The sequence below is a fragment of the Panthera pardus genome, unplaced genomic scaffold, assembly GCF_024362965.1.
Source record: "Panthera pardus isolate Hobbes unplaced genomic scaffold, ASM2436296v1 HiC_scaffold_7, whole genome shotgun sequence".
In the NCBI taxonomy this organism is placed as follows: domain Eukaryota; kingdom Metazoa; phylum Chordata; class Mammalia; order Carnivora; family Felidae; genus Panthera; species Panthera pardus.
In genome coordinates, this window is record NW_026527002.1 from 10,205,657 (window position 1) to 10,223,817 (window position 18,161).

Here is an 18,161-nt window from a genome sequence, read left to right on the forward strand (position 1 = left end):
TTCTTAAATATCAGTTTTTCTGTTTGCATCAACCAAAGAAATGTAGAAATAAGGATTGGTGACTTTAATTTGCTGCTAAAATGAAAAGTAGGTTTGCTTTTATTCATGTCACTGTAAAAACTAAATAATAAAGTATTCACACCAAGCGTGAATTTTTTTTTTGCCAGCAAAAGTTAAAACATCAAAGAAACCTCTTTCGGATACTAACAAATTTACTTACAAACACCTATATTTATTATTTCATAAATAGGCGCAACAGGTTCCATAAAAAAAGATTAAATACAGACACAGTATGAAGAAACAATAATACAGAGCCATATGTAAAGGTTATAATTTAGCTGTTTCCAATCTGTTTCTGCATCTAATAAAATACCAGGTAAGCATTTGGCAGTTTTATACATAAAAGGACTTAAATGACATTTACTAACCATTACACAAAAAGTGATACAAAAAAGCAATTTTTCTGCAGTACAAAATAAACGTGTTTGCGCTTCCCTTAACACTAGTTTCTTTCTGTCTGGTCAATGAGACAAAGCCAATTTGTTTTTAAATTAAAATCATTTGGGAATACGTTTTTTTTTTTTCAAATATTTTGAAAATATAGAACTATTAGTTGTTTTAAAAATGAAGTAAAAATATGAATGTTTGCCAATTTAACCCCTATTGTGAAATTAATCAACTGGAAGGAGCCAGTTTCAAAGTACAATTTAGCTACAAAAACATTCACATTTTATACTCTAGGAGAGTGTGACATAGATGCTATTTACAAACTTGCTATGATTGCTACATCAAGCCATTTAAAAAGTCTTTAGTAGTTTCATATAAACACCCATTATGAAAACCAATGGAAAATCCAGGACTTTTTACCCGAGACATCTACAGTTGCTAAGGCAGTTACTATAGCGTAGCACTTCACAGCAAAAAACCAACATAAAATCTGAATGGTCCAAATTTCCTTCAGGGAAGAAGAAAAACAATGTCCATAAGGGATTAAAAAAATAAGAAAGAAGCATGACTATTTCTTCCAGAGTGGGTGACCCACAAGCTCAAATGGTCCTAAGTGCTTAGCAACTTGGATTTTCTAATAAAATGGAGAACTGCCTTGACTGTACAAAGCAATCCACGGTGAAGAGACTTCCCTGAATTCCTCAGTGGAAAGAAGAGGTGTTCAGACTTTCAGGTGAGGTACAGCGCTTTGTCCCTCTGCATGCCCCTGTGCGAAGAGAAAACAGACACGCCGTGTCTTGTTGGAAGGCTAGTGCTACGGGCGACCGTGGGGGAGGTTCGTCTGTTTGTTCTAGCTTGAGGGATGGGGCTGGGCCCTGGGAAAGTATACAGTTAAATGGAACAGGGATCTCAGTTTTTAAGCCATCTTTCTTCTTCCCGCTTTCTAAAAGATGATCTGGTTAGAGTGGAAGAGAGCCAGATCATCTTTTAGAAAGCGGGAAGAAGAAAGATGGCTCTTGCCCTCTACTCGGGAGCAGGGGACACCAAGCATGCTATGAGAGCTGTCCACCAGCAGGTGGCGATGACCCGCCACTTACCCACTACTGCAGTAGTCGTTATTCCAGTCCACCGGCTGGGCGGGAGGGTTTCTGCATCCAGAACGCACGTACTCCATTGCTTGGGTGACCACTTGTGCAGCTGTGGATGTAGGATTGATTATAGTCTGATAGTCGGGTTGAAGAGTAAATCCCTGAAAGGGAAAGCAAGTCCACAAATAAGGATCAAAGTGCCTTGTTAAGAAGAGGAGGCCGTAAATATTTATCCATTGTTTGCAAACACACTAGTGCCTTCTTGCTGGTGTCTTTGCAAGGGCAAACGTATCCAGAGGGCCCAGAAAAATTAAAACAAAGGTAGAAAAGAAGTGCCCACAACCCTATTCTTCTTACCTTTCCTTCATTTAACCACGTGTTAGAAAACCTTTAATTACACTCTTGAGCAGATAAATTGAATTGAGGAACAATTTAAAATATGGGGAAGCCGACTCAATCAACACAAAGCAAAAGGGTCCCTCGGTTTATGTTTTCTATCAAACCTAAGGATACATTAATAGTTAATCCCCAGAATATGCAACAGAATCTCTTTTGAAGGATTCAGGCAGCAGGTGGCTGAGTGTTTTATTAGACTACACCTATTCACATATTGTTCTCAAAACCCGTTTTCTTCATTCAGTCACAAAGGGACCATCTGCTTCTTCTTTTATTTGTGCTTCTTCCTCAGCTAAAAAATTTCAACCAAAGCTTTTTAACAGTTGTTGGACTAATATGAGGAAAGAGATTCAAAGCAACTTGCCATGGAAAACACAGAGAAGGAAAAGTATAGGACGGAGCAAATATTTTTTAATTGAAAAGTCTATTAGCTGCCAAATAATAATCGACTTCAGGAAGATTCTTCTTAATACACTGGTATGGTGAAGTGTTGACTTTTAATCCTTGCGAAGCTATTAAAAATTCAAGGACAGACTGTCTGAAGCATATAGCTATATCTGGTAAACAAAAAGCATTATACACTAAGATTTATTTTTAGCTTATCTGGTGAATTCAAGAGCAGCATAAGCAAGCTTTGCTGGAAATGACCAAAAAAGCAACTTAATTAATCTCGTGGTTGTCTCTTTCTGCTGCAGATATCATGCATGGTTTTTAACCACTGAAAAATCAAGAGATTTAAAAATGAATCACTCCCTATTTACTTGCAGGGAGCTTTGGAAGGCATAATATTGAGTTTTTACTGTGGTTTTTTTTTTTTTTTAAACAGCAGAATGATCAGAGGATTGATTTTTAACTAAGGATATTTCCTTAGACCTTGATTCATGTTTCAGTGTCTCGGGTAAACACTCCAAGTACCTATTATCAAATGTCTTCAATTCTCCATTTTGGTTTTAAGATACTAATTTATTTTCCATTCCAATGATAAAGACTTCAAGCCAATGTCCACACCAACTCCCACCACAGCCGTAGATGAAAGACAAACCTTTGGATGATTAGAGGCACACCATTAAAAAGCAGAGAATTCAGCCAGCCTGACTACTCGACCTCACGGGGACTAAAAGGAACAGAGTATTTTCTCATTTAACAACTGGTTTGTGGACAATAAGTATGTTTGTGCAGACACCACCTGCAGCTCAAAGCTATCAACATTTTCTAAAATAGGAAGGTGAAAAGTTAAGAGGTATAACTGGATGTTTGTGTCTCCAGTCCTTTCCAGGCTGATTTCCTTTCTTTGTCCAGACAGTGCTGTATCTCTCACATGAGGAGTCCCACTGGCTTTGATTAAATGTATTCACTGCATTATGGTCATATAATCTTGTCTTTACGGGGGTGACCGTCCAGCTTTCTTGACTTCTTTCCTTAGTGTCTGGTATGATACGGGGCAAACAGCAGGACAAAGCTCCTAGAGAGAGGAGCCTTGTGTTGACTTCCATTTTAGCCCCTGTCATAAGGGCTCTGCCCATGGGGACTTGAGATCAGAGGGTGTTTTCCCTGCTTACTGGATATTCTCAGGGCCAATCTGTAGTAGTGGCTCAGTAAATCATCTTTTCCAGTAAATAAAATTTAACACAGGCCACCATCGGGAAGGCACGGGGGTGTATAAATGTGTAAACGCCAGGGGCTTTCCTATCATTTGAATGTAAAGTTCTCCATACTGGATTTTGGCACAACCGATAAAACATAACCTAAAAGTAAACAGGTGTCAAAAAAAGAGCAGTTGGAAATATCTCGAGTTAGTTGAAGGTATGGAAACATAACGAGAGAGCAAAACACAGAAACAAGCCAACTGCCTTCCACCTAAGCCAACACAATCAACAACAGAAATCACCACTGCTTTATTCCCATCCAATGAGAATGGTTCTTCAAGGTTGGGTAAGAGAATATGAGGAGAACGCTACTCCTCGGGCTATTAGTTTAAGATTAAATGGGTAACTTCAGGTAATAAAACCCAAATTAGGTGTTATCTACGAAGTTCAAAGATTTCAAAGTCAGCCAACTTGCATGCCTCAATTTAAGAAGATCAGTAATATCAAAACAAGCAAGGATCAAGAAAAATACAGGCAGAGCCTGGAGTAACATTCTTTTACCTGCTTTCGATTTGGAAAATGAAACATTCTTCTGAACACTATAGAGAGAGATGCTGAAGTTGAACCTAGAGCTAAGTACGTTTTTACTATTGATGTAAATATGAGACAACAATGATGCTACACATTTTGGGAAAATGTTTGCTTAGCGGCCTAATTAAACAAGGCTGAATATTTTGCATGTTAATGCTCAAGAGAAAAATCACCAACTGTTTTGTAGCATGCCTGGAATTGTAAATTTCATTTTCTGGTGCCAGATTGAAATAAAAATAGAAAACGTGATAAAGATTGATTTGATGTCAGAAGGGACATTTGCTCTTTAATTAGATTTCTGTAGCCCTAGTGGTTTTGTTGTTCTACCAAAGCAAGTCCTAAAAAGCCTGTAGCACAACCGAACAGTGATCCTCATATCCACACTTTACTGGGAACTAATTTCATTTCCTGCCTGTCTGGAGAGGTATTTTCAACAGGCATCAATGTTTTTGTCTTCACAACTGATTTATTCATCAATCTCAATGTGATTTTTTTTTTAAACCTTTAAATTACACCCAAATCCTAAAGCAGCTGTTTATTACACGAGGAAATTGAAAATCTGTCTGTGTGATATCATACAAAGATTTTTTCTTAAGGTTATAAAGGAAGTTGACAGATATTAATGATTTTTTTTTTCTCGTGACCTCATTCGACAATACAGTGAACAGGAAAAAAAAAAATAAATAAAGGAAGAAAACTGGACCAAAAAAAAAAAAAAAAGAAAAAAAAGCAGGTCCATGGGCTTGGTGTATAAAACATTGTTCTAGGGAAAAAAAATGAAACTATTTTTCCTGGTGGACTATGTGATTGGTTTTGTAGGATATATTCATTTTCAGAAGGAGAGTGAAATAGGTAAAGTAATACTGAAATACGAGATTATATTAAAAATACGGTAGCCATTAACTTGCTTTCTCTTTCTCTCTTTTTCTTTTTTTTTTCTTTTCACATTTGAGTATGTGAACACGGCCCCCACACCCAGGAAGCAAGTCTCTTCAGGATACAGGTAGTTTGGATGGTGAATCGGACAGGTTGAGTTTCATCCCCAACCTGGTTCTACAACTACAGGCTAAAGACCAACTTTGAGAACTTGAACACTGGCCTTGACAGACTGTTGTGATGGCAATAAATTGCGTGACATCAAGGGTGACAGACTTTTTGATCCTGATTTTGGGAGTATCGAGTTGTTGGGGCTGCTGGTCTCCCTACCCTGAAGATCCTATTCCGTTTACCTGCCTGTGACTCTGACCTCAGCCCCCCATGCCTCTCCCTCATTCACCGTGCTCCCCACTGGCCTCCTTCCAGTGTCCTGGACCAGCCGCGCTCCTCCCCAGGCGGGTCCTTCCAGCTCGAGCCTCAGAGCCTCTGTTCCCTGCTTCTGCCCTCTGCTGGTTGTCCCACCTCCACTTTCCACCTTCTGACTCAGAAAGGCTGCTTTCTCTTCTCCCTTCATGGCCGTGTGAGCCCTCCATAGGGGCCTCCCTTACCCACTGCAGCCGAAGTCTCTGCTATTTCTCTACCCAGCCCGCAGCTTGAATTCCAGTTCAGTTTTTCTCCCCCCGCAGGATCTTATTACCACCAACACACCACAACCGCCCCCCAACTCTGATGTCAGCTGCGTGGGGGACCGAGGCCTCATTACCTGTCCTCATTTATCATTCAATTTCCAAAGGCTAGACAGTGCCTGGCACGGGTTAGGGGTTCCATTAATCTTTTTTGAATCAATGAAATAAAAAAACCCCAAACTTCCAAAGAACCGAGATTCTACAAACTAACCTATAATTTCTCCTAATATTTAAACCCTTCCGTTACTCTTTTTTTTTTTAATTGCTCATTTGTTCACCTGCCCATTCAACAATTGTTTTATTTCACCCACCATGATCGAGTCATTGATAAAAGGCATTTTAGTCACTGTAGTCTTTTGGCTATTTACTCTCCGTTTTGGGTGCATGCCATTGTGTCTTCTATTATGAATGTAAATTGAAATCAGGTCCTCCCATCTCAGTAAGAACACTTTTTGAGATACACTAATAGAACTGACTTAAAGATTGATGAATAACGTGTCCAATGTAATCTGTTCTATTTTTTCCTATCCAGTTCTGATTCCATGTAGAAAGACAAATCTCCTGAGTTTTCACATGGGGCCCTTATGTAATTCTGAAATGTTTGAAAACTACTCAGGATCACAGCTAGCTCACCCGAGGTGTCTGTATGAATGCAAAAAGGAACCATCTGAGTGGGTAAATCAGAAAAAAGGGTGTCCTCTCTAAACAGAGCTGTAGCCCTCACCTTGGTGGAGGGGACTGTGCTTTCTCTCTCTCTTTTTCTCCGAGAAGAAACTGACCTGTGGTAGAGCATCATGAGCAGAACGTGAGCCCTCAGCCAGGCAGCACCTTTGGCAGGAGTCGACCCAAGGACGCAAGGTCGTGTTCCTCAAACCATTCATCCTTTACGCAAACGCTACTGGCTCATTAAAATGCAAGGGCACCCAAGAGTAGCCCTTCTATTGTGAGTGATGACTGATAGAAAGGGTGGAAATTTGACCTTGTGAATGTCACTTGCCAGTCACAGACACCGCTGTGGACAAGTATGATGGTAGGAGTTGGCTTTTCCCCAGTCTTCTTCCCTAGTGAATCAACGACTAGATTCTTGAACATGGGTAATAAACCATCAGAGCTTTCTCAACATCGTTGGCGTAGGGCTCAGGGAAGACTTCAGTCAAGAGGTGAGTCCATTTGCTATTGCCATTTTAATCTGAGAACGAACTAGAATTTAAAGACTCTCCAAATTCTTAGGAGACACAGGCTTTCTAATACAAAACTGGTAATAGTCTATAAGAATGATTAAGAGTGAGGCGTGCCTGGATGGCTCAGTCAGTTGAGCTTCTGACTTTGGCTCAGGTCATGATCTCGCAGTTTGTGAGTTCCAGCCCTGCATCGGGCCCCCTGCTGTCAGGACAGAGCCCCGCTTTGCATCTTCTGTTTCCCTCCCCGCACCCCCCCCTCCCGCCAATCTCTCCCCTCTCATGCTCTCTCTCAAAAATAAATTAAAATGAAAACATTAAAAAAAAAAAAGAATGATTAAGAGTGAGAGGCAGCAGGCCTAGCATTTAAGAATCCGGGCTGTGGGGCGCCTGGGTGGCTCAGTCGGTTAAGCATCCGACTTCGGCTCAGGTCATGATCTCGCGGTCCATGGGTTTGAGCCCCGCGTCGGGCTCTGTGCTGACAGCTCAGAGCCTGGAGTCTATTTCCGATTCTGTCTCCCTCTTTCTCTGACCCTCCCCCGTTCATGCTCTCTCTCTCTCTGTCTCAAAAATAAATGAACGTTAAAAAAAAAAAAAATTAAAAAAAAAAAAAGAATCTGGACTGTGATTTCTGAACAGAACCGGATTTGAATTCTAGCACCAACATTATGGGCATATTACTTAACTCTGCCAAGCTTGAGTTTCCTTGCTTATAAAATGAAGATAATGCTAGTTCCTGCACTATAAATTTTCTGAAATTAAGGATAAGTTAAGGCAATATATTAAGGTTTGCTATTGTCAGCTCTCAGGAATCCGAATATATAGTCATAATAATAAAAATAAATTTGGGGCTACATATATTTGATTCTTCTTTCTGTCTCCTCTCCACCCTACTCTGGTCTGACTGTAGACTCCAATTCCACAGAGGAATCAATTCTATAGATATCAATTCCAGATATCAATTCTATAAGAAGCCTGAGTTCACATAATTAGTTATTGCTTTGGAAACTATAATAGAGTCATTGGCTTATAAAAGTGCTAGCTGAATTTGATGTGATTTGTAGTTTTTACCTTGGTCTGTATTTTCAAAGAAAGTTTTCAGGATTCTTGAATGCTTTATATTTAGTTTCATTTGTACCATTTGATCCTCATCTTAAAATTTTCCAATAACACCAAATCCTAGAGGCACACTTGATTTCCAAGAAAAGTCAAGCTAAGATTGCACACAAGCGGGTTCAATAATTGGGGGAGTAGGCAGAGAGGCTTTCAAACTTCCTGTGTTTCCTGATTTATGCAGCAGCCACATACCCATTTTTAAATAAAACACTGGTTGAAACTTTCATTTCTTCGTACTTTTAAGGCTGTGCCAATTTGATATTTCCGAATATCGAAAAACGGTGGGTCTGATTTCGTTTTGCAGTATTCGTTGGCCTCAGCAGGCATACCCATCGAGACTTTCCAAACAATTTTTTTTAAAGGTAGATTCCTCAGTCCCCAAGAAATCTTTAACAGTGCTTGGCATCTCAAAATTATAAACGTACTTTACTCAAGGAGCAGAAAACAAGGAGGGTGATTAGAAGTGCGATTTCTAGAGACGTGGTCGGAAGCCGGGGGGTGATCATGGAAAGAAGCCACGATCCATTGTTGTGATCATGTAATGCTACCCAAAGTCACCGCCTGTAAGTTATATTTTTCAGAAATTGGTCGAATACCTTCCATTTTCTCTCCATTCAACAGAACGGAACACACAGGCCCCCCTACCCCTTTCGCTGCACGGACAGACCCCCACCCCCCAGCACTTCGGAACAAGGGGAGTCCAGGGTGTGGGCACCTACCTGCTGCATGGTCGGTGAGTGTAAGGCCTGCATGGGGAGCTGGTTCCCAAGGGGCTGCTGCATGGTGAGTGGCTGGGGCGGCTGCATGTTGAGATGCTGGTGAAGAGGTGGACTGATCTGGAGGGGAGGAGGGGGGGACACGGCCATGTTTGCTATAGAGACAGTCACTGGCATTTGGTTATTCGGCTTGGGGGCTATGCTCCTTGGGAGACTGGGATGCATGGCAGTTAGGTGAGGATTCATTCCTGGTTGTTGGTGGTAGTGGGAACTTAGGTACAGAGCTGAGTGGGCCTGGCCGGGCCCATGGAACACTGACGGCTTTGAGTTGATCAGCTGAGGAGGTTGAGAGGTCTTGACGTCAACAGGTTCACTGTAGCTCTGTGGAGGAAACAGACAAGAGCGGAGTTCAGAGACGGGTACGCGGGGTGTTGATTTCCATTAGCAAGACGCTCTGTGAGTGCATTCGGGAACTTCCACGTGAATCAACACCTGTTACTATTCTTGAAAAAAAATTCTTTTTAATGTGTATTTATTTTTGACACGGAGCGCAAGCAGGGCAGGGGCAGAGAGAGGGGGACAGAGGACCCAAAGTGGGCTCTGTGCTGACAGCAGTGAGCCCTGGGTGGGGCTCGAACTCGTGCACCGCGAGATCATGCCCTGAGCCAAAGTTGGATGCACAGCCGACTGAACTACCCAGGTGCCCCAACACCTGTTACTATTCTTGACTCTTAATCGAATTTGTAATGTGATTTATGCAAGACTGAGATTAATCTTCCTCTTTGTGGAATCTAAAACAATCTCCAGTGACATTTTTTTTTTCCTTTGCTTAAATGCAAGCTCTAAGTTGGTGACTTTTCTCATCACGCAAACAAAGAGAAAGATGAGGGGCAGGATGGATGTGATCAGTGCCCTAATAGAAAATATGAGCAGAGCTCACTTTGAAAGTAATTCAGTTCTGGACTTCTTCCATTGATTGTATGTTTCATTTTTTTATTTTTCTCTTTTATATTCTTAAGAAGCCTTGGCCTAGATATTTGCACAAAGAAAACAAAGCTGGTTGATGGAAATGAAAACGGGAAAAGGAGTTCTAAAATACCTTTCTGAAGTCATATAAAGCCACATTAATATAGATTCTAAGTAACCATAGAACTCATCTTGATTTTTAAAAGAAGTTTGTGATGAATTGTCCCCCTTAATGAACTGGATAAAAATAATCTCTCTTAGAAATTTTTGACTCCATTATAAATTAATGTAATTTTGCCCTAATTTTTTTATACCTTCATAAAGCCATTCCCTAATAATCTTTTCATTGACTTAAAAACTAGACCTATCGGTGAGAGCTGAAAAGAATCAAGAATTAACCCTGAAGCGTTTCCTCTTGGGCAAACCTACCTCCTACTTTTGTGGAGAGGAAGAGGCTGATAAAACAAATGGGGAAAAGTAAAACCAGCTGGGGAAGAAAAATGCTACCGTGTCCTGGAGAAAAAAATTGTTTTGTCAAAACAATGTCTTGATGTTGCAAATATACTTATTCTGCAACCTTGAGATCACGCTTATTCCATTTACGGGTCAAATGAGTTCTTGTTAGTGTCAGCGAGGCAGGGTCCTTCCGAATCCCACAACACGCAGCACCACCAATGGACCAGCACGTTAGGGACACTGGTCGTCATGCAGGGTGACGCGAAACGCCACGTGGGAATTTCATTTCACAAGACAGCCTCTACCACTGCTCGCAGCGCAACTCATTTTTCCCCATTAATGTAGGAAAATTAAATGAACACCACAACGAGAACCATGCTGCGTATGTGTGCAGACTCAAGGAAGGTAGGTGGGGGGAATGAATGGCCAGAGCCACATATTCTCTCCAGAGAAAGGACACAACTGACACCTGTGAAAAATACAAACCATGGACACCTGGGGTCCCGGGAGGCTCGGAATTCTCCACGTAGAGTGCACAGTAAGGTGCCCCCAAAGAATTCGAGCCCCTCCAAGAGTCCTCTCATAATATTGATCACTGTGCCCGTATTGATGCTGCTTTTGAAATATGAACAGACATTCAGACTCCCTGTCTTCGGTGTTAATATTTAAAATGTCAAGAATTGTCCACCAAAAATTTTCAAGGGCGCCTTTAGACGAAAGCTTTGTTAAATGCGGTCCCTAAAAGGCGTTTTCGGTTAAAAAAAAAAAAACGACAAAAAACACGTAAGTAGGGTTTTTTTTTGTTTTTCCCTTCTGCTTAAAAATTTGTATTGTTGACGTGCAGAGTAGTGAATAATTCAAAGAAAAGGTCGAACGGGTTAATTCAGGCCGTGTAAACAGTGACTAGTTCTACATCAGAATAACATGTACTGCAGCGATAGGCCTCAAAACTCATTCCACATATGCCAAGGAGATTATGTGTTTACGGTGTGCTTGTGTGGTTAAGTCATCCGGGCAGTGGTTTCATTGTGTTTCATTGCCTCTTCCTCAGTCTACCGTAGAAGGGCTAATTTCGTACGTAGTCACGTACTCCATCGACTTCCTCCAGGAAGAGAACTCTTACACATGATAGGCGTCTATAAAATTTAACACACGTGAGTGCGTCTTTATTTCTTGCTTTATGGATGTTTTTAATCTAAATAGAAGAAAAAGAAACTCACGTTTCCCCTGGTATCAAAACTGAAATCTACGTATTGTAAAATGTTTTCATTTTTATTTCTGTGGCCAATGATCACCTCGTTATCAAGTGATAGGGCACACGCATAGATACGTAGCCTGAACTCGTACGCGCCCGCGTGGGCACGAAACCAAATGCACCCTGGAGCGTAGGACATGTTGCTCAGACATCATCAGACACTCACTCCGGGAATTACAATAGTGGAAGTAAGTCCGTACATTTGTGAAATTGAACAAACTTCAAGAAATAAACTTTGCTACACATAGAATAGGAATGCCTCACCCTGGTAAGCACGGATGCTGAGGCAGCAGCGGGGCCGGCTTCATGGGCCGGTAGCTGGTCCTGCTAAGCAGTTCTGGGTACTATACCCACTTCGCCCCTTGACACATGCAGTTGCCAAGTCTTAGGGGGGATTCGGGGAAAAGTAAGTGTCTTGTAAAAAGCAAGGTTCCGGGGCGCCTGGGTGGCTCAGTCGGTTAAGCGTCTGACTCTCGGTTTCGGCTCGGGTCCTGATTTCACGGTTCGTGGGTTCGAGCCCCGAGTCCGGCTCTGCACAGAAGGTGCGGAGCTGCTTGGGATTCTCTCTCTCCCTCTCTCTCTGCCCCTCCCCCACTTGCACTGTGTCTCTCTCAAAATGAAATAAACTTAAAAAAAAAACCTTAAAAACAAATAAACAAACAAACAAGGTTCCATGATCAACAAGGGAACGAGTGCGTGCCTTCTCAGAGCCTTCAGAATGCTAATGTATGTTGTGAATCTCCAACTGAGAGCCACAGAAACCTTCTTTTCTCAGTGGGTCATTTCATGAGAATAGTCTTCAATGGAAAACACTGGTTCAGAGGAACGAATAAATTACACATACATATTTAAAATGGCAAATAGAACTACATTTCAATTTAAATAGTCACTTCTTGCCTGAAATTTAAACTAATTTTTGTTGCCTCAAAACGCTTACTTGAATTACATAATCCTGGTATATTATATTACACTAATCCATAGTTTCATGTTTCCTGGAACACGATGTGCATGGTGAGTTTCATGTTCTAGGTTAAGGATAGTGACACAATTTCTAGAATAAATTAGAAAGCTGGTAGCTTTCTAATTACAGCCCAGAAGAACTACGGAATGTACTGGTTTTCTTCAATAGGAAAAGCAAAATAAACAATGAACCAAATTCTCCTGAATTGCACCTTCCCAAACAAAAAGTTTATTTATTTATTTGGTGGGGGGGTGGCTAGGGGCAGAGACAGAGGGAGAGAGAGAATCCCAAGCAGGCTCTGCGCTGTCGGCGCAAGCCCAACGCGGGTCGATCCCGCAAACCGTGAGATCATGACCTGACTGAAATCAAGAGTCGGAGACTTAACGGACTGAGCCACACAGGCGCTGCCCCTCAGCCTTTCGAATAACAGCATGTGGTCCACCATCTAGAGAGATGACAGAAAGACAGATTCAGAGAGGACGATCTACAGCCCTCGGTACATAGAGTCCAACCTAATTGGAGACACTTTTTGCCAACCTCGTGAAGACTGGCTTCTCATGGTAATTAAACACAACATTTTGTCTCCCCAGCCATTTATTTGTCATTTATCTTCTCCACACTAAGGCATGTAAAGATCAGCAATGCTAAACCTACTTTGAAATAGTGCTTTTCATCCCTAGAAGGACTCTCTCTCTGGGCAAACAAACGAGACAGGTTCCCCAAAAGGATGAGCCAGGCAACACTTGAAACGTAATTTTTAATATGGAGGGAGGAAGAATTTTGAGCAGTTCTCTATGTTTTGCCTCTGCTTTCTGAATTGTCGAACGTGAGAAGATAGATAATGCGTCTAGTGTCTGATGTGTAGCTACGTGCCTATGCATGATAGGCGCTCCAGTAGAGGCTCTCTGCCTGTATTCCCTCTCTAGGACAATGTCTTGCATCATCAAGAAAAGCATCTCTGACCCCCAGAAGATCAGATCGGTCTTTTCCGCTCTCTTCTCTGCTGTCAGCCTGAACCATACCCTTCTTGAAGTGACGAGAAATTATAACCCTCTGTCCTTTGGTTATGTACCCTGCCCTTAAATTTTTTTTAAGTTTATTCATTTTGAGAGAGAGAGAGAGAGAGAGAGAGAGAGAGCAGGGTAGGGGCAGAGAGAGATGGAGACACAGAACGCGAAGGAGGCTCCAGGCTCTGAGCTGTCAGCACAGAGCCCTGACGTGGGGCTCGAACTCACGAACCACAAGATCGTGACTTGAGCTGAAGTTGGACGCTCAACCGACTGAGCCACCCAGGGGCCCCTTTACTTCTGATTAACTGTTATTCAGACGAATACAACAAAGTGTCTATTAATTACAGAGCTCTTTTACTGCTTTGGAAGATAGGTAGTAGAATAAGTTCGTTTCCCATAGCCAAGTGCCATGAATTCATAATCTGATTAAATGGGAAGACGAAGAAATCATAAATTGAATCTACTCTGTCATTTTCTTCTAATTAAACTGAGAGAGCAAGGCTACAATTTTGCAAATCAGTTAGATTGTTTATAAAGGGCTCTATACCTACCATTCATAAATCTGAACTGTTTTCCCATACAAACTAAATAACTTAAATTTGCTTCCGTTTTCAAACACACTAACCACTTTTCTTTAGCGGTAGGTGGTTTGGGTAGGTCACCTGGCAAATGTGATTTTACCACTGTATACACAACTGAAAATCAACCCTTAAATCTGACACTTTCATGAGAGGAACATGTTTCTGCTCTTAATTTCTGAGTAAGTTCTATTCCTTCTTTGATTTTAGACCTCTGATTCTGAAAGATGTTTTCCATCAGCAAAATGAGTGTGTGTGTGTGTGTGTGTGTGTGTGTGTGTGTGTGAACAGAGACCTTTTGGGTCTTCTCAGTAGAATCTTCCACAAGGGATACAACTCTATAAACCTTAAGATACTTCTTATTAACCACGTTGTTGATTCCTGAGGTAGTTTCAATTTCATTTATTTTGTACAAAGTAGATAATACTGCACAGTGTATAAATGCCCCCATTCTGGGATGATAAGTGTTATAGAAACGAGAAACTGACAAAGCAATTGTTATTTAAAATAGCAAAGTATAAACACAAGACATAAAACTCAGTGGAAGCAACAATATAGGAGTTGTTGAACCAAATCAGATTAATAGTCCATCTAATTTGATTCTTGTTTTCAGCACTGACCAATACTTGATGCACTGGAAATTAAACAGGATTTATGCACCTACTCAATTGTGCATTGTTACTTTTGAAAGGAAAATTCTTCCTGGTCCTTGCAGGTGATTAACTTACACCCTGAAGCATGAGATTTTATTATCTTTAAATCACGATCTGGGCTTACAGAGCTGCAAATTTTATGTTAACAGTCATAAAATAATCCATCCCATTGTCAAACTCAGACCCAGCGTTTGTCTCAATAGCTCTCCATGGCATGAATTCTAGAAGTTATTTCAAACAAAAGAAATCATTCCTTGTGAATTTATTACCCTTCTGTTGAACTGAGTGTTGTGGCTCTTTACTATTATTGGTCATGGCAACAGAGAACTGTCCTAATTTGATTCAATGTTGTCCTCCACTCTATATTTTTATAAAAAGCTTCCATTGTCCGCTGTACAAGGTAGAAACGAAATCTCCTATCTGATGTGTGGCCTTAAAGTCATGACTCAGATTACTGTTATTTAACATACCAGAGAACACATTCATTCAAATGTTGTCTCCTTCCAGGCTGGCATTTCTAAGAAGCTGTATGCATATCCCAAACAATGCTGCTCTTACTTGGAATATTTGGGAATTTCCCTACTGGAATTCTCTTCAGAGCCAGTGGGACCCTGTTTTACATATCCTCAGACAACTCTTTGTCTTTTGATGGGGAATTTGATTTTTGGAAACAGCTAATCGTCACTTGAAGCCAAGTCTGTGGGTTAGATCTGGGTGATGTTTGGGGAAAAGAATGAGGTGTGAAAACAATGTAACAAGATTGATTTTCTAACGTGGCTCATACACTTTTCTTGACTGCAGTTCTGAAAGACCAGTTTCAAAAATCTTTTGAATTCTGGGAGCAATAATAAAAGAAGTTTGTAGCCTCCCAGAGTGACTACTTTGAATGCAACACTCATTTTGGGAATATAAATTCTGGTCTAGGTGGTAAAATGAAACTAGTTCCATTGCTTTAAAGTTAGACATTATTTTCAACATAATAATTTAGACCCAGGTCTAGGAATTCCCAAGTCTATGGAAAATCTATATACCCTTAAGCTTTACTTAATGGCCCAACTCAAAATGACCTTAAATGGCATGTTCAAACCAGGGAGCTCTAGCCTTCATAATCGTATATATTATTGCTCGTCAAACTATTAGTCTCCCCTGACTAACAGCTCATAAAGACCATTTCAATTAGGAAAGCTGGGTAGATGGGCTTTTAAAATATCTCCATCATTTCTTATATTTATAAAAGGATGTCTCCATGAAGCAAATTTTTCTTATTTTAAGGTCACTTTTAAAATTCCCTTATGTAGGGGCGCCTGGGCGACTCAGTCAGCTAAGCGTCCGACTTCAGCTCGGGTCATAATCTCACAGCTTATGAGTTCAAGGCCCGCGTCAGGCTCTGTGCTGACAGCTCAGAGCCTCGAGCCTATTTCAGATTCTGTGTCTCCCTTTCTCTCTGCCCTCCCCCAAGCGCACTCTGCCTTTTTCTCTCTCTCAAAAAAAAAAAAAAAAAAAAAAAATTAAAATTCCTTTATGTCAAAGCAGCCTTGCAGACAAATTGAAAATCTGACGCAGCTGAATTTTCTATCACACACAAACTCTGCACACCTACCAATACATGGAAAATAAAATTGACAATAATAATAATAATAATAATAATAATGAATGCCTGGTATTTATTCAGTGCTTCTTGTGTTCAGGCTCCTGAATCATGGCATTTATACAGTGTTTCTATATAAACAGGGAAGCCCTGTGATGTAGGTCCTGCTGTCTGTCTTCTCCGCTTAGCAGGTGAGTAAATTGAGAAGTAGCCGAGCAACGTGCATGAAGATCGGAAGTCAGAAGTGGGAAGCCTGGAATCTGAACCCACACCTACTTGCGCCCAGGCCTTGGGGACTTTGCTGCCCTCTGAGGACCGCCCGCTCTCTCAGTGTGAGGCTGGAGGCACTTTAAAGAACCCTGAATAGATTTTCCGTGATGCCCCATGCCTTAGACCTCTTCTCCCATCCTCATTTATAAACCTTTGCTTCCTGCCTTTAAAAGAAATTATGTGCCCAGCCCGTTCGAGTTTAGTAAGGCCTTGCTCAGATCGAATTCCTCCAGTCTGAAACGCTGTCTGTTTCTCGTTCTAGAGTCACAGAAAACGGGGGCACAGGTAATCAGAGTCCTGGGTCTAACGCCCGTCACGGGCTTGGACAGGCCTGCGTCTTTGTTTCTCAGGCTTAGGAATTTCCAATGCTCTCTTCTCAGCTACTGCCTTCTGCCCCTTTACCTTTCAGTCACGTTTATGACTTTTTCGTCTGAAATGTCTTCAGTTTCCCCTCCTTTAAATTATAGAGCCCAAAATGGCATAAGTTATTCCAGGGTCTGACCGGTGTCGTTTTTGCAACACTCTGTGCTCCCGTTCACGCCTTCGATCCCAGGGTTCTTGCACGGCAGAGTCGCCCCCGGCTGGGTCCGTCACCTGTCCATGGGACCAGGTGAAGCAAGTGAAGGGACAGCTGGAAAAGCCTGATATGGAGCGAAGCTTCCCAAACACTCTGTGGGCCCTAGATTCCCCTGAGGGTCTCTGGCCAGTCCCTGGGGTGCGGGTTAGGGGGGGCGGTGGGAGTCGGCAGCCTTTTGAACCTTGTACCACCACCCCACCTCAGTTAAGTCATTGCAGCTTTGCTCTCAGCTGTCTACTACGTAAGGGCTGGCATACAGTTTTCTTGGGGGATGACAAGAGGTTGTAGTTCTAGAGGCACAGATATTTGACAATCACTCAGGATAGAAAAAGCCTAGAAGCCTTCGAACGAGACGGCGAAGCGATTGAGGACGGTCTGCCCCTGCCAGCCTCTCGTCTCTGTGGGCGGATCATTTAATCTCTCTGCCTAGAGACCATCTAGAAAATGGGCTAAATATTATCTTGTAGGTTGTTAGGAGAAGGAGGAGTAGGAACACCTGGAAAATGCCTGGCCTCCTATGTGACACACAGAAGCTACTCGACAGCAAGACGCCTTTTGTATTTGTGTTATGATTGGAAAAGATTCAGTATCTTGCTGACGATGTGTCCGTGTTATCATTCTGAAGTATGAAGGCTCGAATATTTATTTACTATGACTGAGTGTTTTTATTTTTGGTAGATGTCAATTTTATTCAGGCCCAGAGTCACGATAATTAATATGCCGGATTAGAAGGTATATAGTATATTTAAGCTGGAACATAGTAATTGGGAGGAACGTTGCTCATCCTAGGACTCCGTTTTCATAGGTGGAGCCAGCGTTAACGGGCTGTTTCTATTTTTGATTATGTTCCATAAGAAGCAGCCAACTTTAGAATACAGTCTTCAAGCTTTTCAAGTACGGTGACGTATTTCGCTTTGATCTGTGTTCATCTTTCTGCTCTCAGCACCAAGGCTTGTGCCTGACGTGGAGCAGGTCTTGGGCAGCCCTGGGTGGGCTTTTGACTTTGGCTGCAAAGTAGCAAGGGCAAGAGCTATCGGTCGAGGGGAGCGAAACCCTATCTGGTGAAGTGAATGTATTGCAGTGAGAACACGTACCAAAATGCGTAGCTAGGGAGGGGTTAATAAAACTCGCCCACGAGAACATAGACAATAAACACGATGCTGTGGT

The 18,161-nt window shown here is 41.7% G+C and overlaps 1 protein-coding gene across 3 annotated transcripts in view; it reads right to left on the bottom strand.

Moving 5' to 3' along the window:
* Positions 1 to 211: 211 nt before the first annotated feature.
* TOX (thymocyte selection associated high mobility group box) overlaps positions 212 to 18,161 on the bottom strand; it is a 306,419-nt gene continuing 288,469 nt past the window's right edge. For all 3 annotated transcript variants that reach the window (XM_019421274.2, XM_019421273.2, XM_019421275.2), the window contains 3 exons: positions 8,684 to 9,061; positions 1,545 to 1,696; positions 212 to 1,213 (listed from right to left, as the gene is read on the bottom strand). In XM_019421274.2, coding sequence (XP_019276819.1) covers positions 1,177 to 1,213; positions 1,545 to 1,696; positions 8,684 to 9,061 — 567 coding nt within the window. In that variant the 3' untranslated portion in view covers positions 212 to 1,176. The remainder of the gene's footprint in view (positions 1,214 to 1,544; positions 1,697 to 8,683; positions 9,062 to 18,161) is intronic.